The 22,869-nt window shown below is 34.0% G+C and overlaps 1 protein-coding gene across 2 annotated transcripts in view; it reads left to right on the top strand.

The window, feature by feature from the left end:
* Nucleotides 1-22,869, top strand: part of Rab6 (RAS oncogene family member Rab6) — a 316,080-nt gene that overhangs the window by 212,460 nt on the left and 80,751 nt on the right. Inside the window, exons 7-8 of one of the 2 annotated variants that reach the window (XM_090414198.1) lie at nucleotides 18,550-18,613; nucleotides 19,094-19,361. In XM_090414198.1, coding sequence (XP_090270324.1) covers nucleotides 18,550-18,613; nucleotides 19,094-19,161 — 132 coding nt within the window. In that variant the 3' untranslated portion in view covers nucleotides 19,162-19,361. Of the gene's footprint in view, nucleotides 1-18,549; nucleotides 18,614-19,093; nucleotides 19,362-22,869 lie in introns of those variants that run through there. The other variant, XM_090414199.1, reaches the window with a different exon arrangement.

Raw genomic sequence — 22,869 nt, 5'->3', positions numbered from 1 at the left:
GTACAACACCAAGGCAACTCGAAGCAAAGGTGGAGCAAGATCCCTCACTATCCTTGATATTTTCTCATAATGTAAAACACAGCTCCTAGGAGATGTAATACTGCCTTGCATTATGAGGAGAGGTCACTACCCAGACCGGTTTCAACCTTTTTTTGAGCTCTCATCAGTGAGTAGGTAGACCTGAATGATATCAAAGTTTAAGTGAAAAGAACTTACATATCTTCACTATATGAATGCCAGAAAGGTGTGCCCATATATTATAACTAAGATAAAAAGCCAAACGGCTATTTTTTCTGGCAAAGTTAATTAAATTAAGGGGATAAAAATCCCTTTTTATTTTACAGCCAGTATGCAAAACTCTGAGATCGAAAACTACAATCTAAGAGTTTCATGCTGAAGTGATTTTTGTTTTCTTTTGCAAAATATTTTTGTTGGCTTATTTTATTTAATTCATAAACTGATTTTTGAAGATCATCTTCATTGTCTTAAAATATAATCTGATCATTTGCATATGGCATTCTATTGATAAGTTCTTCATAGTTAACCGAATACCTTGTTTTATTGTTATTTTCCATATTTTTATTAATCTGATTAATATATACAGCAATCCCTTGATTACTGCGCCTCCAATTAGTTTGTCTTTTTTTTTTCTCTGTACCTGATTTCGATTACTGCGCCTATTATACATCTTAAAAATAAATGATACAGAGTTAAAAAAATTTTTTTTTATCTATACATTTTTGATAGCTAACTATTTTAAAAAATCACTCACCAGGATGAAATAATTTAGTTACTGATTTAAAACATTTTACAAAGATATTTTTTAATGGCATTCTACACTATTTCCATGTACACTATGTTCCAAATTTACTGCCAAGATTTATGCCATCTTGATAATTACATAGCATTTTGCTGATCATATCTTGTGCCTCCTTTGCATTTGTTTTCCTTACTTTTTTTATTTTATTTTAAAGTATTTTCTCAACTTTCCATCATGAGTAAAAGAATTAGTGAGCAAAAAAGTGGAAGTGTGTAAAGGATTTGAAAAGTAATCTCATTGGAAGAAAAACTTGAAATAATAAAGAAAAATGAACAAGGCGAGTCCAGAGCAAAGATAGGACAAGAACACAAAAATGGGTGAATCAACTATAACAGCAATTTTAAGCAAAGCTGCTGGATACAAGGAGAAAGGTAAGGCTGCTTCAAGTTCATCACGCATGCACTGGAAATCAAAGTATTATAATGATTGAATTAGAGAAACTTCTTTCTACATGGATCGAAGGTTGTAACCAAAAATGGATCCCGTTATGCACTGACCTTATAAAATCAAAAGTATTAAGTCTCTTTGCAGTCTTGAAAGAAAGGGGGTGCTTAAGGGTCAAAGCTGTATAACTGAGAGGAGACCTCCACATAGCCTTTAACACGTTCATTGCCAAGCTGAAAATGGAATTTCGTGTGGTGACCAAATTTTTTTTATTTTTTTATTTAGTTAGCGACATCCATGCGATAACACGTGATCATCCGTTTGGTGAGAACTCGCATCGCGTGATTAGCAATGAATGTTCATTGCCAAGCTGAAAATTGGAATTTCGTGTGGCGGCCAAATTTAAAAAATTTTTTTTAGTTAGCGATGTCCACGCGATAACACGTGATCGGCCGTCCCGGTGAGAACTCGCAACATGCGATATCGCGTGGTTGACAATGAACGTGTTAAAGGAATGCGGAGAAGAGTCCAGGGCTTCTGACCTTATGTCCAATCCTCACCTTCTCGTAGTGCACCCTGTTGGGTATCTACCTGGATACTAAACGAATGAGGATGGGCTGGCAATTTCGGATTTAGCCGACCAAATTGTATTCTTATTGGCTTAAACCAATATAAATGGTGGTACAACATGACAAAATTTCATGCAGGCTGGGGTGTCGCCCGGTTAAACAAGGCCCCCATTGTTTTCGCCAGGGAACCAGGGCAAACAGCGAAAAGTCAGCTACTGGAACAAATCTGAAAGCACACCCCAACTCAACATCACCAGAGTTAAAGATTGGTACTATCAACATAAGAAGCCTGAATGGCAAAGAAATGGAGCTAGCTGAAGAATTATATAAGTACCAGATCGACATAATAGGGATGACTGAAACAAAAAAGACAAAAACTGGTGAGATCTTTCTGTGCAAAAAATACAAAATGTTATATTCAGGCAATGACAATCAAGGAAAAGAAGGAGTAGCCATAGTATTCAACACAAAATATGAGGCTAATCTTCTTGAATGGCAGGCAGTCTCAAGTAGAGTGATGTGGGCAAATGTGAGAATGAGGAACTGGACAATGAGACTTATTTGTGCCTATGGTCCCACAGAAGGTTCTAACAAGGTAGAAGTGGAGGAATTTTTTGAGGCTCTAGAGAAAGCTACTGACACAATGAAAAAGGAAAAGTTGGTCGTTGTTGGGATCTAAATAGCATAGTAGGAAGTGATTGTCAGACATTCAAAAATGTTTTGGGAAAATTTGAGAGAAAAGAGGAAAGCTAATAATAATGGCAAATACCTGTTGGATTTCTGCTCAGAACATGGACATGGACTGGTTATTACTAACACCATGTTCCAACATAAAAATGTGCACAAATTCACATGGAGAGAAGAGGCAAGGAATAAGAAAAGTATCATTGACTATGTTATTGTTGATAGTGATGTTTTCTCCCTGGTGCAGGACACCAGGTGTACAGAGGATTTGAAATTGGAAGCAATTACTATTTAGTCTTGAGCAGGATAAAATTGAATTTCATATTGAAAAGGATAACATGTAAGAAAGTTTTAAAGCGAATAAAAGTTGAGCAACTCTCAGATGTGAACTGTAGACTAAAATACACAAAGATTATTGAAGAAAAAATGAGAGTTTGAGAACAGGAACCAAACCTTGGAGATTCAGTGGCAAGCCTTGAAGAAAACCGTGATTGATTCAGCCAGAGAGGCATGTGGTGAAGTTTCTTTCTGCAAGGATAGAAAAATCAGAACTGCATAGTGGACACAGGAAGTTAAAGAGGCAGTGAAGGAAAAGAAGAAAGCATATCAAAAGTTCTTGTTGGCAAATAACTCAGCTTTTGTTTTTAGAGAATATAGAGACGAATGTAAGAAAGCGAAACATTGTGTAAAACTAGCTAAACAAAAGTCATGGGAGGACTTTGGCAAGAACATAGAAAATAAATATCAAGAAGGTGGAAAGATATTCTGGAGGTTGTTGAAGAAGCTTAGAAATGGAGGAAAGAGTGCTGTAAAAGGAGTTAGAGATGATAAAGGTGACATGAAAACAGGAGAAAAAGATATCCTTGAAGTATGGAGTAATTACTTTGAAAAATTGCTAAATGAAACAAGCAGTGATAGCACATTGGTAAAAAACACTCAACAGGCATATAGTCAGGAATACATATCCATACTTGAAGTAGAAAAAGCCATCAAAGGCTTGAAATGTAGAAAGGCAGCAGGAGTAGATGATATTTGGCCAGAAATGGTGAATATGGTGGTATAAAAGTCTTACAGTGGCTGCACTGCATAGTTCAGAAAGCCTGGACAGAAGGACGAATTCCCGATGATTGGAGTAGAGCTCTAATAGTACCCATATATAAAAAGGTAAATAAAACTGAATGTGAAAATTACAAAGATATTTCCCTACTGAGTGTTCCTGGCAAGATCTATGTAATTATACTTGAGAAATGGTTGAGAAGAATTGTGGAGGAAAAGCTTCATAAAGAACAAGCTGGATTCAGGCCATATAGAGGCTGTCAGGATCAGATCTTCACTTTACGACAAATAGTTGAGAAAGCATGGGAATATAACAAAGATCTGTATTTAAGTTTTGTCGATCTGGAAAAGGCATAATGCAAGGTGCCAAGAGAGAAGCTATTCAATACGCTTCAGTTACATGATGTCAATTGGGCATTATATCAAGGGATACTTAGTCTTTATTTGAGTTGTAAGTCAGCAGCAGTTAGAATTGAAGCAAGTACAAGAAGATGGTTTAATGTTAAATCTGGTGCGAGACAAGGATGTACATTATCCCCTCATTATCTATATGGATCACATTATAAAGGAAAGTGGTATTAAACATGATATCAGAATTGCAGATGTTAATGTCAGGTCTTTGCTTTATGCGGACGATGTTATACTTCTAAATAAATCCACTACAAGTTTGCAAGATTCACTGACTTAGTTGAATAACTGTTGTAATAGATATGGTATGAAGGTGAGCATTAAAAAGACAAAGACAGTGAAAATAGGTAGAATTTTTGAAAATGTCAACATTATTGTGAACGGGGAACCTGTTTAACAAGTAAATCCACTTCTTAGGCACAATTTTTACTGAAGATGGTAAATTAAATATAGAAATAGACAACAGAATCAACAAACCTGGTATAGTAGGCAGTTAATTGAATAAATTGATATGGAATAAGAGAGAAATTAGTCGGAACACTAAATTAGCTGTATACAAGACAGTGTTCAAACCAGTTTTAATTTATGGATCTGAGAGCTGGGTTAGAAGTAAAACACTTGACCAAAGACTAGAGACCACAGATATGAGAGTCCTCAGAAAGATTAGAGGCATGAACAGATGGCATCAATGGCAATATCATATTAAAAACGAGGATATTAGGAAAGAACTTGACATTGTCAGCATCTAGGAATGTGTTAGCAGAGCTAATCTCAGGTGGTATGGTCACTCAAACAGATTGGGTGAAGAAAGATTAGCAAAACAAGTGTTCTCTGCCAAGTTGGCAGGAAAATGACACAGAGGAAGACCAAGATATAGGTGGATTGATACGGTACAAAGTGAATTATACGATAGAAATATAAGATCTGATAATGTTGGAGTCTTGACAAGTATCAGACTGATTTGGAGGAAAATTGTAGATAGGAAGTTAGTAATGATGTAAATTTTTCATGTAGTATTATCATATCCTGTACACCCCTTTAAGGTACATGTCAGGAATTTGATGATGATGAAGAAAGGGCCATCAATAATGGGAAAGAAAAAGAATGGCATGCTAGTGCTTGTTCTTTTGCTGCAAGTGCAGATAAGGAGGTGGCTGCAAATTATCCAGTGATTTTGAAGAAAATTGTGGAAGGGAATTATTGTGACCAACAAATGTTTAATTGATGGAACCGGCCTTTTTTGAAGTGAATGCCTTCTAAGTATTTTCTGGCCAAATCAGAGAAATCTCAGCCTCGTTATAAAGTTGCAGAGTCGAATGAAATTACTGCCAGCAATATGCAAGCCCTTTGGAAGCACAATCTTCCACAAATAATTATTCCACAAAAAATATTGCGTAAATAATTTGAGGCTTTTCAAATGAATCTGAGTTAATTAAATCTCATTCTGAGAAATCGAGTGATTCTGACCTGCTAAATTTAGATGCACAGTGGGAAGACCCTGAAGAATATGAAGAAACTTGAATCACTGACAAGTCCAAAGAGATTTCACAGAAACAATTTGAAAATATTTTTTGTACAATCGAAGTTTTTAAGAAGCAATGCTTAGAGGCTGATCCTGATGAAGCGAGAAGCAGTAAAATTTGCAGTAGTAGTAGAAGTAATAGGGCATTATCGTCAGTCGTATGAAAAAAAAAGAAACAGAATGCACATCAAGCTAAATTAGCTCAATTCTTTGTTAAAAAGTAGAAAATAAATTTATATTCTGAATATGTTTTATTGTCTTTCAGCTTCATGATTTTCTTTTAACTAGGCGCTGAGATATACCTTAATTCTTTTTGTTAAAAAAAAATTGAGGTCCAAAAAGAACTTTCAGGAACGAATCATCCTTTTTCCCATAGGTTATTACTATATCTATTGGCGTAGACAACCGGTGTATAAGACAAGGCCTAAATTTTAATCAATTTTAGGTTTTAAGCCTATGTCGGTTGTATAAGACGACCCCCCCCCCCCCCAATTTCTTCTTTCTTAAATTAATGCAACATTAGGTATTGTTGTTATATCCATTATTTTTATAGCTATGCATATCAATTATTTTTTTGCATAGCATAGATTTAGTATTTGCATGAATTACTTAATTAAAAGTGATTAGCTCCAGTTTTAATTATTAATTTTGCATTTTTTTAAATTTTAGGATTATTAAAATTGTTAGGATTATTAAAATGTTTTTGTACATTTTCACAAACAAGGATGGCTGGATGGATGAAAATGGTGTGAAATTATGGATGAATGTGTGGAACTCGCGACCAGGTACAATGAAGAAACGCAGTTTATTAGTATGGGATATGTTTTGTAGTCATTTAACTGAGAATACTAAAAGTGTGCTAGAAAAAAAAACACAAAAATTGCTGTTATACCATGTAGTTTAACTTCTATATTGCAACCACTAGACGTCTGCTTGAACAAACCATTTAAAGATCACATGCGAGAAGAGTGGAATAATTGGATGTTGACTGGTGAAAAATCATTTACAAACAGTGGATCTATGCATGCTGCATCACTTAATATGTTGTTCAATTTTGTGAGTAAAGTAAAAGTAGAGAGTGTAATAAAATCATTTAAAAAATGTGGTATCTCTAATCTTATGGATGGTACAGAATATGATCTGTTGTGGGACACTGATGACGATGAAAATGAAATCAGTTCACCGGATTCGGACTGGGATCCATATGACGATCATTTAAACAATGAATCTGAAGAACTATTTTCAACAGATGATGAAGAAAGTTAATATGAAAATTGAGGTTAATAATTATTATTTGTTTTTTAAGACTTACAACTATTGTAATATTTTAAATAAATTTATGTAATAAAAAATTAATCTGATTTGTTTATAAACACTGCTTATTTTATTATATAACAATGTATTGTAACTACCTAAATGTTCATCCAAAAAATTAATCTTCCCTTTTTATACTCGCCATATAAGACGACCCATGATTTTGAGGGATTTTCTGTATTTGAGAGTAGTCTTATATGTCGACAAATATGGTATATTCAATTAGTGCATTAGTGCATTTTCAATTAATGCACCTGTTCTAAAGAATGCATTAGGCACGTTAATCGAGGAATTGCTGTGTGTGTGTGTGTGTGTGTGTGTGTGTGTGTGTGTGTGTGTGTGTGTGTGTGTGTGTGTGTGTGTGTGTATTAATCAGATTTTATCTTTTTCAAAAAAATTATCTTTACGTTATTAAATAGAGTTGGCAGCAAACTACATTTCTGTCTTTACATCTTAATTTCATCCTCTTCTGTAATTTATTACCTAATTGTGATAAATTAGTTATTTATTTAATAAATGCTTGTTCAGCAAAAAGGTGTGCACAAGTTCGCATGGAGAGAAGACACAAGAAATAAGAAAAGCCTCATTGACTGCATCATTGTTGATTGAGATGTCATCATGCTTGTTCAGGGTACAAGAGTGTATGGAGGATTTGAAATTAGAAGTGACCATTACTTAGTACCGAGCAGGATAAAAATGAATATCACATTGAAAAGAACAGTATGTAAAAAAGGTTTTAAAATAATTAAATTTGAGCAGCTTTTACAAGTAAATTGTAGACTCGACTGTACGAACATTATCGAAGAAAAAAATGAAGCAAATTGAAAACAAGAACTAAATTTTGGAATCTCAGTGACAGACTCTGAAGAAGACATTGATTCATCTGGAGAGGCATGTGGTCTGCAAAGATAGAAAAATAAAAACACCATAGTGGACACAAGAAGTTAATGAAGCAGTCCTAGAAAAGAAGAAAGCATGCCAAGAATTCCTAGCAAATAAGTCGGCAGATTCTCTAAAAGAATACAGAACAAAATGTAAAAAAGCTAAGCTATGTATAAAAGTAGGCAAACAAAAGTCATGGGAAGACTTTGGTAAGAGTATAGAAAATAAGTATCAGGTAGGTGGCAAAATGTTGAAGAAGCTTAGAAATGGAGGAAAGAGTACTTAAGAAGAATCAAAGATGATAAAAGTGATAGTTATTGAAAGTTTTTCCACTTGGTTATACTATAAATTGAAGAAACCAAGAAATTATATATTTGATTAAACCAAGTGTATAATTTCCTGGTATCTTTAATTTATGATAAAAGTGAAATGAAAACCGAAGATAAGGATATCCTAGATGTCTGGAATAATTACTTTGAAACACAGTTAAATGAACCAAGCCGTAACAGGACAATATTAGAAAAATTTCAGGAGGAATGCAAAGAGGAATACATATCAATACTCGGTAGAAAAGCTGTCAAAAACTTGAAATGTGAAAGAAAACTAGAGTTGATGATATTCAACCAGAAATGCTTATGTATTATAACCGTTTTGCAGTGGCTACACTGCATAATTCAGAAGGCCTAGTCAGAAGATTGAATTCCTAATGATTGGAGTAGAGCTCTCATAGTATCCATCTATTAAAAATGGGGAATAAAACTGAATGTGAGAATTGCAGAGGAATTTTTCTACTAAATGTTCCAGGTAAGATTTATGCAAGCATACCTGAAAAGAGGTTGAGAAAGATTGTGGAAGAGAAACTTGGAAAGAACAAGCTGGGTTGAGACCAAATAAAGGTTGTCAAGATCAGATTTCCACTTTAAGACAAATAGTTGAGAAATCATGGGAGTAACAAGGACCTGTGCTTAATTTTTGTAGATCTGGAAAAGGCATATGACAAGGTGCCCAGAGAAATGCTTTTCAATACACTACAATTATATGGGGTGAATGGAACATTATACAGAGTAATACAGTGGTATCTCACTAATCCGAAACTCTTTAGTTCGAACCCTCCAGTAATCCGAACTGCGGTGTGAATAATTACGTATTATTATTTTGTGTACTATTATTTTGCCTCCAAACTGTACTCCATTGTTGCAACCAATGGATCAGAACATAATACAATCCATTAAATTACAAGATCGTAAAGACCCGATTTTAAATGTAATTTCCCAAAATTATGACGTTACCACATCAATAAAAAATATAAATTTGAAGGATGTAGTATTCTCAGTTGCTGCTGCTTGGAAAGCCTCGAATCTGAAGCAATTCAAGCATCATGGAAAAAACTGTGGCCTTCTAGAATTTACCAAGAATAACTACGGTGATACACAAAAAAGAGGAAATTCAAAACGTGCATAATTTGGTTAAAAATATAAATCCAGATGTTGATATTTCACAAACAGATGTTAAGGAATTGATTACAGGTAGAACCGAAAGTGAATTCGAAATCAAATCAGATGCTGAAATTATAAATATGACGATACAGAATGAATTAGAAGATGATGATGACGATAAAGAACTCGAAGAAAAAAAAAAGTGAAAAATGAAGAGACAGTTGACAGTTTTAATATATGTATAGAATGGGATAAGCAGAATGATACGCCATTCTACAAAATTTTATTGCTAATGCAGCTCTGAGGAGAAGCATTCGAAAAAAGTTTAGTTTCCAAGAAGCAAAAGAAAATCAATGACTTTTTTTTACGAAGAAATAAAAAAAACTTTCTGTGTTATTTTGTGAAACTTTTTTTTGTGTTGTGTACAAGAAAGTGATATTTTTTACTCAAATTAAATTATGTACAGAATACAAACATATACAAACTAAATTTTTTACTAAAATAAACTAGTATTACTTTTTAAGTTTTACATTACAGTATAGTAGCTTTTTTTCTATCAGTTACTTCATTTATTTACAGAATTACTGATGTACAATTAGAATCTAATTATATTTGTCTTAAACGCTAGTTATTGTTGTATCTTGGGGGAAAATTTGCTAATCCGAACGATCATGGTTTTTATTAGTTCGGATTAGCGAGATATTACTGTACATAGTTTACGAGGGCGGTCTGAAAAGTTCTTGGCCTCGAGCATAGATGGCAACACTATTGGTGCTTTTTTTTTTTTTTTTTTCAAAGCTGATACATCTGTCATAAGCATCCATGTGAAATTGTTATTCTATCAAGTAGTTTGTTTTATACAGCTGTCTGAAGCAAATGTGTTACTTGTATCCCTTGAAAGATAAAATTGAACATTATAAAATTCTTTGTAAAGAAGGTTAAATGCCAAAAGAAATTCATTCGAAGTTCATAAAAGTTTATGGGCACTCTTCTCCTTTGTTTTCGACAATCAAGACAAGCTGGGCTGCCGAGTTTAAACTTGGCCGTACCAGCCTTGAAGATGATCCACGTGAAGGACGACTTTGCATGAAAAATTCCAACGGAAAAAGCTTTGCGCAAGAATAAGTGCCGTGCTTGCTCACAGCAGATCAAAAATTCACTCGCATGAAAATCTCTGAACAGTGCTTGGAGCATTTTAACAAGAATAAAACTGATTTTGTGCATTGATTTATTACTGTGAATGAGACTTGGATTCACCATTATACACCAGAATCCCTTGTCAAAACAGTGGATAGAAGCCGGTTGTTCAGCGCGAAAGAAGACAAAATCGGTTCCATCAGCAGGAAAGGTCATGGTATCGGTGGTTTGGGATGCTAAAGGCATTTTGTTTATTAATTATCTTGAAAAGGGTAAAAGAATAACCGGGGAATATTATTATTATTAAACAAGACCTCATGGAGTCAAAGACTCATCTGGGAGGTCCTTTTATCACACACACACACATCTCATCATACCACGTCTTAAACACACTCAAACTCCTTGCAGACACCACACTCTCAGGCAAGGCATTCCAATCATTCACAACTCTGCATGAAAAAACACCTGCCTCTCACTCCCCTACTCACACCCTCTTTATACGGTTTCCAGGGATGACCTCTGGTTCTCCCCTGATCTCCCACAATTCTCTGTAGAACTTCTCAACCATTGATCTTATAACAACCCCCTTACCAACTTTTAGGTCTCTATCATATCTTCCCTCTTCCTTCTCTCCACCAGACTCTGCAAATTACATCTTCTCAATCTTTCCTCATACTCAACATTTCCAGAGGTCAGAAACTACCTTAGTCAGTCACCTTTGGACCCTTTCCGACATCTCTTCATCCTTCTGAAAACCCGGTGACCAAATCTGGGCACAATAGTCCATGTGTGGCCTAATCGAAGCCTTATACAATGGAACAAGAATCTCCCTACTTCTATACGTCAGTGTCCTCCGCATCATTCCCAGAAGTCTTTGTGTTGTCTTCACAATTTTGGCGGTGTCCCCTAAATCTTAGATCCTTATCCACTATCACCCCCAGATCTCTTATTTCCTCTACTTCCAACAATACATTCTCACCAGGCATAAATTCTGCATCCCATCTTTGTTTTCCAAATTTTAAAACCTTACATTTTGCAACATTGAACTCACATCCCCATTTGCTCGCCCAATCACTCAATTTATTCAAGTCTTCTTGCAAGGCCACAACATCTTCACTACTCTTTATGATTTGTCTCAACTTTGTATCGTCTGCAAACAACTGAATATCTCCATCCAAATCTTCGCCAATATCATTAATATACAAGTTAAATGTTTTATTTAAGATTAATGGCCCTAAAACAGACCCCTGAGGCACTCCACTAGTGACTTTCCTTTTCCTGGATATCGCACCCCCATACACAACTTGTTGATACCTATCAGATAGCCAGTCTCCAATCCAGTGCACTAATCTAATATCCAACCCCATCTTCTCTAGTTTGACTGTCAACTTATCATGAGGTATTCTATCAAAAGCTTTTGCGAAATCCAAATATATTACTGTGTATCCTTCTCCTCTGTCCAAGGAAGCAGTCACTTTATTGTAATAAGTAAGTAGATTACTAAAACATGACCTCCCTTTAGCAAATCCATGCTGTTCATCAAATTCCAATCTTTTAACCAGACTAGACAAAAAAATTTACATCAGAAAAACAAAGATAATGAAAATAGCAAGGAAAGAGGCAAATATGGATATCAGAATAAATAGGGAAAAATTTAATCAAGTAAAGATATATAAATATGTAGGAAGTGTTGTTATTAGCAGTGATGGAAGATTTAAAAGTGACATAAAAGCAAGAATAGCGATGGGAAGAGATGCCTTTAATAGAAAATGGAATTTATTCAGAAAGTAAAATGGATAGAAACCTAAAGAAAAGACTAATGTTATATGTGGAGTATTGCCCTCTATGCAGCTGAAACTTGAACATTGAAGAAAGGAGAAATTAAGATTTTGGAAAGCTTTGAGATGTGGATTTGGAGAAGGATGGAAAAAAAATCAAATGGACAGATAAAATAACTAATGAAAAGGTCTTACAAAGAGTAGAAGAAGGAGCCTGTTAACGAGGATAAAAAGAAGCAAGGGAAACTGGATTGGACATATTCTGAGAGGGAATGGAATCATCAGAGATGCCATCGAAGGAAAAATAGACAGAATAAGACTCAGAGGAAAAGTAAGGAAAACAATGATAGATGACATGCTGAATGGAGACAAGTACACAACCTTGAAAGAGAAGGCTCAGAATAAATGTGTGGAAGGAAAATTTCTGCTACTAAAAGAACCCTGTTCAATTGTAGAATACTCAAGAAGAAGACGAACATCTTTCATCAGGACAATTAACCTGCCCACAAAGGTGTTTTGGCAATAGGAAAATTAAGGGATCTACACTATGAATTGTTGGAACATTCACCCTATTCCCCAGATTTGGCTCTCTCTGACTTCTGTCTCTTCCCAAAACTAAAACTCTTCCTCGCTGGTCAGTGTTTTTCTTCAAATCAAGAGGTGATTTCAACTGTAGAGGGGTATTTTGCAGATCTTACTGAGAATTTCTTCAGGGATGGGATAATGTCGCTGGAATAAATGTATTAGTCTTAAGTTAGATTATGTCGAAAAATAAAAATAATTTTGAAATTATAAATTCATTTCTTCATTGTTAGGCCGAGAAATTTTCAGACCACCCTCGTATACTTAATTTGTTCACCAGCAGTTAGAATTGAAGGAAATGCTGGAAGATGGTTTGATGTAAAATCAGGGGTAAGACAAGGATGCACATTATCTCCACTGTTATTCATCATCTATATGGATTACAATATGAAAGAAAGAAAGTGGCATTAAGCCTGATATTAGAATTGAGATGTCATACTTAGCTCTTTGCTTTATGCAGATGATGTTGTAATCCTAAACACATCTAGTACAAGTCTTCAGGATTCATTAACCAAATTGAATAACTGCTATAACAAATTTGGCAAGAAAATCAGTAATAAAAAGACCAAAAACTATGTAAATAGGCAGGAACATAGAAAACTTTAGTTGCATTCTGAATAGCAATCCTATAGAACAAGTAAAATATTTCAGCTATTTGGGCACAGTTTTTAGTGAAAGGTGATAGGTTAAATCTGGAAATAGACAACAGAATAAGAAGCTGGTGTGGTGGGTAGCCAGCTGAATAAATTTATGTGGAATGAGAAAGAAATTAACCAAAATACCAAACTAGTAGTCTACAAGAAAGTGTTCAAATCAAATTGGATCCAAGAGTTGGATTAGAAATAAAGCAATTGATCAGACTAGAGACCACCGATATGAGGGTTCTGAGAAAAATTAGGGGAGAAAAATTGAACCAATGGCATCAGTGGCAGAATCATATTAAAAATGAAGATATTAGAAAGGAACTTGACATTGTTATCACTCAAGAATGTGTCAGCAGAGCTAATCTAAAGTGGTATGGCCACTTAAATAAAATGGGTGAAGAATGGTTAGCAAAACGGTGTTTGTATGCCAAGATGGCAGGAAAGAGACCCAGAGGTAAATCAAGTTCTAGGTGGATTGATTCAGTTAGAAGTGCTTTAGAAGCACAGAATGTTAGATATGACAATATTGATTTGGAGGAAAATTGTTGATAGGAGATTAATAATAATGTAAACTTAATCATGTATAGCTGTCATTGTGACCTGAACACCCCTTGGGGGTAGATATCAGGAAACTGTAGTCTCTCCATTCCATGATGTTTTACTTGCTGTCTTGCTGTGGGATTTATATTTTTAAAATATAATATAAATCCCACCAAGTGAAAGTTGTCTGGGAGGCAAAATGCTAATATACTACAGTATATTAGCATTTATACTTGGGGAGACAAAAAATAAAAATAAATTTGAAATTATAAATTATTTTTTCATTGTTAGGCCGAGAACTTTTCAGACCACCCTTATATCAGCTGCATGCTGTCTCTGGTATTCATATGAAGATTGATGGCACTCGGTGTATCCCAACTTCCATGTCAGCAGATGCAGTGCCAAATAGACATTAAAGAGTGCAGGAACAAACTTTGATTCTCAGCACTAATATTGAAATGACAGCAACTGATTAATTGTAAGAATATAAGTAGTAGTGGTGTGTACATCTTGCAATACATGAATACAATAAGTATATCAGATGCATTATACACTTTGATAACTAAGATCTACCTATGTTTGATTGCCTTTTACATGAATAATGATCTAAACTCACCATGTCATTAATATACAGTAGATATCTAATGATATTGGTATGGATGTATAACTAAAATTTGCAAGGCACCTGGAACAGCCTCTGAATTGAGAAAAGTGTAATGTTTATAAATCTAAAGTACATTTCGAACATTCCACAGGTGTTCAGTTGGATTGAGGCCTGGTTCTTCAAACCATTTCCTGTAAATGCAGTGATATTATGGTGCATTGTCTTTCTAGATGAACTCTAGGAACAAGTGCAACATAATAGTGTACATGGTTATATTAGGTTCCAGTTAAGGCCATACCAGTTATTCATTGATCAGTCAAAGCACAGTAATATTGACATGCTTGCTACTCATGCACTTTTGACAATCACTTTTAGTGAGGAGAAGGATGTCTTTTAGGTCATCAGCTTTGGAACTTTAATACACACAAGAGTAGAGTGCATTGTCATCCAGCATACTGTTCTTGCACTTCCATGTTATTTTACAGCACCTCTGTGACATGAACACCTGTTGATTAGGTCATACGAAACGTCACACCTTGCACTCACCAAAAGCATCTGCTCTTCATGTGTTCCTGTACAGTTTCCTTAGTGAAGGTAGTTTTGCTTGTTTGGTGCTGTTTTGCATTCATAGCCAACCTGATGATCATACCATTATCAAATTCACTTACTGATATGATTACCTATTCCCATGAATGAACTTTAAGACTGGTTTGCATAATCATACTCTGCACTCTGCTGTATGATATTGTTATTATTATGTGACACCTCCAAAGACTCATCATGGGAGGGCACTCCTCTGCACACATCTAACCATCTCCCTTACTACTTAATTTTTCTACTACACACAACTACTGTCATCCCCATCTACTTCCCATCATCACCAACAACAGTATTTTTTATCTGTAAATTGCATGTGTTCTGAAAGCCAATTTGCCTACACATAGGATGAAAAATCAAAGTTTCTAGGAAAAATCCTGCTGTTAAGTTAGTGGGAAACATTGACATTAATAACAGGATTAGTCACTAAATGACTCAGTTAACAAGATTTTGGAGTTTTTAGTACAGTTTGATTGAGAAAAAATAGTTCATTTGAAAAAGTATGATAATTTTTATATTTTACTTAAATAATATGTCTACTGCAAATGCTAACTCAGCAGCTTACCTGCAAAATAAAGAATTTATAAAGTGTATAAACTTGGCACATGCTATAGAGCAGGGGTTATCAACCTTTTCCAGTGGCGTACCACTATATTTAATTCAAGATATTAGATGTACCAGTAAGGCAGTGGCTCATGTACCACCAGTGGTACGCATACCATAGATTGAGAATCCCTGCTATAGATGATTTTAGTGGAGAAAATTCTGAAAATGTTAATGCTATCTTTAGCTCAGCTGAAGCTATCAGAAATTTAGGAAGATGGCACGATGAGCAACTGTTCATAATATTGAAGTCTAAATTAAAGAGAAAGGCTAAGTTTTTTGTGCAAAATCTAGAGAAGCATCAGATCATGATTCATTAAGAAAACTGTTAAATGAATATTCCAGAAAATTGGATTTAACACCTGATTTATGGAAAATTCATGTTTATACTCAGCATAGAGAAACTATCACAGTACTATGATAGGCAGTCTTACGCACAGTTTTAAGTAAGATAAAAATGGCAGAGATTTCATTGATAGAAATATATTTTTTCAATTTAGGACTGGATTGAAAATAGAACATAGGTCAGTATATGGAAAAGTAATAAATAGCAAGAATTAGAACTGATGCAAATTGAAGAGTTTTATTGCAAAGTATGAATCCTTCAATTCAAGTTATCAGCTTAGGTGATCTTTTAATACCAAAGCATTTTTGTTTAGGAACTGAATTCCTTAAAGGAAGAATATGGTGTTAAAATTTATTCTTATCTCTAAGACCCCCCTCCCCACCACCATGCATTCACAGACTCATCTAGGAGGTCCCATTTGTCATACACCCAGCTCATCATACTGTGCCTTAAACGCATTCGAATTCTCTGCAGACACCATGCTCTCAGGCAAATGCATTCCAGTCAGTCACAACTCTCAATGTAATAATAAAAATAAACTGCTTCTCACTCACTCCCTTGCTCACATACTCCTTATATAGCCTCCAGGATGACCTCTTGTTCTCCCCTGATCTCCCACTATTTTATGAAAAACTTCTTTGTTAATCCTATAACAACACTTTAGCAACTTGCACATCTCTATTATATCACACATCTTCCTCCTATCCATTAGACTCTCTTTACAAATTGCATTGCCTTAACATTTTTTTTCATATTCAATATTCCAGAGACCAGAAAATATTTTGGTTAACTGCCTCTGGACCCTCTCTAACATCTTTCAGGTGACCAAATCTGTGCACAGTAGTCCATATTGTGACTTAATCAGAGCCTTATACAATGGAATCAGAATCTCCTTACTTCAAGTTGGTGTCCTCTGCATCATTGTCAGAATTAGTTGTCTCCCCTCAAAATTTTGGTGATGTGTCTCTAAATTTTAGATCCTTATCCACCATCACCCTAAGATTTCTTATCTCCTGCAACAATATATCCCCACCAAGAGTAAATTCTGTATTTCATCTTTGTTTTCCAAATTTTAAAACCTTACATTTCACAACATTGAACTGGAATCCTCACTCCCATGCCCATTCAGTCGGTCTATTCAAGTCTTCTTGTAGCCACATCTGCTCTGCTCCTCATATTCATCCCTACTTTGCATCATCTGCAAACAACTGAATATCCACATTCAAGTAGTCCCCTTTATCATTCACATACAGGTTAAACAGCAATGACTCTGAAACAGACCCCTGAGACACACTACTAGTGACTTTCCCCTTCTAGGATGTTGCTCCTGCATACACAACTTGTTGATGCCTATCAGACAGCCGATCTTCAATCCAATGCACTAGTCTAATATCTACATTCACTCTAGTTTGACTATCAACTTACCATGCAGTAATCTGTCAAAAACTTTTGCAAAATCCAAGTATACTACTATAAATTAAAGATGCCGAGAAATTATATTCTTGGTTTCATCCTTAAAGCAAACAAAGTTTGCGAGTGAAATAGCTTCACGACTGGACTACTTGTATATAGAAGCTAATGACTTCACATCATCAATTGCCTTCGTAGCCCAATCATGAAGTTATTTATTTCACACACAAACTTTTGTTTGCTTACACTTGGATAAAGGATGAAACCAAGAATATAACTTTTTTGGCATCTTTAATTTATGGCATCAGTGAAGCTTGTCATGCACCAACATAACAGCTCATTCCTGGATCTATAACAAGTTTCACTGATACTACTTATTACAACAAGACAATGTGCTCATTTATAGTGAGCACATTGTCTTGTTGGCCTGATTGGCTGAGTGGATGGTGTGCCTGCTTTCCAACAAACATCATGGGATGGATGTTTGTGATTGCTTTAAGTGGAGATGATTTTTGGCTAATTCAAGGCATCCATTCTGCTTATTGGAGGCCTGGAATGCATTGAAAAAGTAAACTTTCACTATAGATATTGCATATTTGGTCTCTAGACCAGAGAACCTGGGAGGAGAGACTAACTCCAGTCCATTTCTGATGCTAAATGTGATTAATTTACAAATCTTCCATAGGTGAAATTCATGTAAAAATGAAATACCAAACATTGCTTGAACATTATTGCTGACCAGGTGGATTCCATCATGCTCAATTTATCTAGCTGTATCATTTTCTTCTTGAAGAATAATGTAATATTCTATAAGATGCATTGTTTGGAAATGGTTCCAGGAGTACAAGGATAATTTTGTCATATTTCTTTTCCTGCTCACTCACCAATTATCAATTCAATTGAGCATCAGTGTGATACATCAGTGTGAGAATTAATATATTATATCAAATGTAGAATGCAATTTGGTCCAGATTGACCATCATTCCTATGGAATGCTTTCAGGATTTCATCAAATCTATTTTGTCTAGGTGGGTTGAGGCCATTTTGAGGTTTTTGAGGGAATTTTATTTGCTAGTAGACTAGTAGTGTACCTAGTAAACTGACCATTTGGTATACATTAATATTGTATTATGTTATACTTGCTTTTTTATGATGTAATAATTATTTTAATACCTATAATAAGGAATTACTGTTGACAACTCTCTAAACTCATACTTGTTTTGCTTTTCAAAGCTATTCCGACGTGTAGCAGCAGCACTGCCAGGAATGGAAAATACAGAAAGAACAAAGGAAGACAGTATCCTTTATTTATCAATTTTTATTTTTTACAATTATTTTTAAAGAATTATCCAGTTAAAAGTTTTGTAATATGTAGCAGTAAAAGTACTAATGGCGAGAAACTGGTGGTGGGTAGGTTTTGAAGTTTCTCCCTTGATATTGGTGATGGATTATCAGTTTGCTGAACTAATATTTATTACACTTGAGGCTTGTAAATTTATGAATTCTTTTATTTTTAATTAATTTTTTACTTGCTACTCACAAGAGCTGCTAATTTCTCACTGCTCTACTTACTATCTTTCATTTTCTGCTCTCTGGTGAGAATTGCTTTTACAATTCTCTATCCTCATTCACCCATCGAATTCTATAGCGTGCATCTTTTACACTTAATTTTAGCAGAAAAGGTTATTTTTTTTTTTCTTTCTAATAAATGCATGTCATTGTATGTGTGTGGTGTGTATATGTGCAGGTCTGTTGTTTCCTTGACCCTGTGTTCCAGTTGTTGACGTCGACTTGAAAGATGCCCCCAGCGAGCCTCCAAAGCAAGACGGAGGCTGCATGTGTTAGGTTTCAGCTGCCAGATGGGCGCATAGCAACAGACTTAGTGCTTATGTGGTGGGCTCATTACTTTACACTGTATACTTAATGCAATCTCTTGTACAGAAGGCTGCTGGCTTACTGCTGTGTATTATTTCACCCTCCATGTCTACATTTGATAAGCAGTTGTGTATTTCTATGTTCGTTATAATTAAAGAATCTGTACCGTGTGGTGGTTGTGTTCATCCTCTAGCACATTTGGTGCATGTCTCTGAGATCACAAACTTTTGTAAAGTGCATGTTTTTGTTTTGTGTAGAGATAAATTTACAGAAAATGAGATCTTGTGTGTAAGAGAGGAAGAAAGAAGGAGATACTGTAAAATATAACTTATATTTTCTGTTGTTGATATTTTCAGTGTGCCGTTTAGTTAAAATTTGAATGCGTGTAATTTGTATATTGTTAGTTGAGTGACTCTTTAAGCAGTAATTTTTTTTTTTTTTTTAAATATGGAGGTATATAAATCAGTTAAATGTGTATTTGAAGATCAGTGACTAAAATAAACCTGTTGCTTTTTTATTTTTTAGTTGTTTGATGGGAAAAATATTTTTCACTTATTCAAATGGGGAAATGCACAATTTGTGTTAAACTGATTTTTTTAAATAAAAAAATACACAAAAACACAATTTTAAACATTGTTATAGTTAGCAAACTCTATCCAGTTCTATTCAGAACACACTTATTTTAGACTTATTGCTTATATGATCATGAGACTGGGTGTACTTTCATTTTATTAAGCATTTATTTGAACACACAAATGTGTCAATGTCTTTTTTTCTAATAGCATCCTCTGGATAGTGAAAAACTAGTAAGGAAAAATGCAGCAGTATATAGAGTAGTTGAAAAATATTTTTAACCAAAACAGTTCTGAGCTAACAATTAATATATATGACACATCTGAACCACATTCACTGTTTCCAATAACTAATTGTTGGGTATAGTTTTTTTTTTTTTTTTTTTTTTTTTTTTTTTTTTTTTTTTTTGAGTCAAGATAGTTTCTGTGGTATAGGTCTACCCTGAGAATGCTGTCAGAAAATAGGTGATAAAACATGTTTGTTTTATTCACATAAATGTTTACTGACATGAGAATATATAGTCTTGTGATCTTGTCAACCTGTGAAAAGAATTTCTTCAAAATTGTTGTTTATGTCACTATATGTCCCATTGTACTGAGCTACTTATTCATTATATTTAGCCAAGCTAAATGCAGTGATTTATTTACTCCACCACTAATCAATTAATCAATTTTTTAAAGAATTAATCTTCTATTGGCTTTTCATTTCCCCAAAGGAAGTAAACAGAATACTTTTAGCTCTAACTTCTGGAAATCAGTTGGCAGCTAGTTTCCACCCTTTGTTGCTGACAGAACAGTTTTGTTGATGAAAGGGTGACAGAATGTGGCAGACAACTACTGCCATATTATTATCTTAAGAATTACCATTAAATTAAATATCAGATATTTCACATATTTGTACTTGCCCAACATTATAAACATTAAGGTGAGTGAAATATTTTTTCTTAAGATTTCCATTTTACATTATCACATGAAAAATAAAAATAAGTTATGGTAATCTCTTGATTATACCACATTCATTCAGTGCTTAATGAACTCTCTGATTCAGTTTTCTAGCCTGGTTTGATGGCAAATTTTTTAAGGATATTTTTTATTGTTGTGCCTCCAAGTCAAACCCATCAGATGCAGGTGACTGAGTTATCTGATTGATTTGACTGAGTGTTGGATAATCAGGGGATTACTGTATTACATTTTTGGTTCAACTTCGCTTGCATAATGTTGATGTTAAAGTGCAGTTAGCATTAATTGATGTTAGTGTATATGTATAAATAATTATAATAAAAAAAATTATATTATAATCAACTATTAATATAAATTAACCATTATAGAATGGTTGCTCTCTTAGACAAATTCATATTCCAATTTAGAACAGATTCTAATACAGTTTAAAAATAAATAAATAAATTGGTTTTATGACTGTGCCCTAAATTAGCTACATTCAAGTCCTGTGAAGAATTAAATACAATTTAAACTGATTAAACTGCCTGGTCTGGGAAGGAACAGTTGCTGGGTATTGTTTTTAATGAGCGTTTTAATATTATGTGATATATCTCATTCATCTCACAAAAATTCATTTAGAGCAGTTCTGAGTGTGAGTGCTTCTTTCCTTTCCTTCTCTTGACCTTTATGCAATAAAGGTTCAGAATTTAAAAAAAAAGTGTGTGTGTGTGTGTGTGTATACAAGAAAATTTGTCATTCAACTGGGCTAAGTGAAGTGTTTTAGTTAAGCCACCTTGTATATATGATGTGGATGTGTATGCTGTACTCCATCTTTTCTGTAAATATTATTTTCTGATGACAGCCAATCACTGCCATACACTGCTATATCCTTCAGAATGATGCAGAGTTACTAATATCTGTGACTTTATCACACTATAGGAATTTAAAAGCACCTTTAAAGTTTTGTCATATTTTGCATATCTTTTACATCTTCTCTCACTTGAAATGTAAAATATAGTATTTAGAAATCCAAGTTATTATGTGAACTACATGTTTTTTACTTTAAGAAACTATCAGCTTCACTTATAATTAGTGAAGAATAACACTGTTCTTTCATTGTAATATTTTTTTGTAATTCAGAATAGTTTATTATAGAGTTTGTTTTATGTTGGTACAGTGTTTTCATAAATACAAAACTAAAGGTTATTTTTGTTCAAAAGTTGTTGGCAGCATCAGCCTTTACAGAGTTGGTAATTAAAAGTTTTAGATAGTTGAGAAATTCTCTACTCCCTGGTATTTGGTTTTTTGTGTAAATGTAATATATTACTAGTGTTCAGGTAGGATGCATAAGTTGGATAATGTCAATTAGTAGCATGTTTATTAGCTGTGTGTGTACACACAGTTTTTTTTTTTTTCCATCAAGAAAAAGGAGAAGCAACTTCATATTGTATCGATAACTTGATAAATAAATGCTTCATCTTATTACTGATTATAGTTAGAAATCAAGACAAGGTTATTAATGGGCAGTTCATTCTTGCTATGTGAGAGCTGAAATTCTATGTATATAGATAGAGAAGATGATAATTGTGCAGGTAGTTAATAAACTCACAAAAAAAAAATAAATAAAAGTTTGCTCTTTGAAAAATATTTTCTTTAAGGCAAACCTGTATAAGAAGACATACAGGTCTTAATTAAGCACACAAATTGTAATTTAAAGAACTGAAAGGGATATTGTGAAATATTGTAACATAAACATAACATTGGTCAAATGTATAAGTTATGGTTAACTGATAGATCACTATGAACTACCAAAACAAATTTTTATTTTCTTCAGTGGTCAATAATCCTTGATAAAGAAGTTTGATATATAATCATCTAAATTAGTTCTCCACCCGAATAGAAATCTTAAAACAACATTATAATATATATACATGTTTACACAAGAATATTATTTAATTTGCTAAATATTTCAGTCTGAATATTACAGGCCATCTTCAGTGGCTACATAGGAATAGTTTTAAAAAACAAGGTGGAATACGAACAATTGATCATTCAATTCAGAAGATGGTCTGTAATATTCAGACTGAAATATTTGGCAAATTAAATAATATTCTTGTGTAAACGTGTATATATATATTATAATTCTAATGTCACAAATATCGTTAAA

This window comes from Typopeltis vanoorti, chromosome 24, assembly GCF_054136105.1.
Source record: "Typopeltis vanoorti isolate ZY-2024b chromosome 24, IOZ_Tvanoo_1.0, whole genome shotgun sequence".
Classification (NCBI taxonomy): domain Eukaryota; kingdom Metazoa; phylum Arthropoda; class Arachnida; order Uropygi; family Thelyphonidae; genus Typopeltis; species Typopeltis vanoorti.
This window is presented reverse-complemented; position numbering and strand designations above follow the sequence as displayed.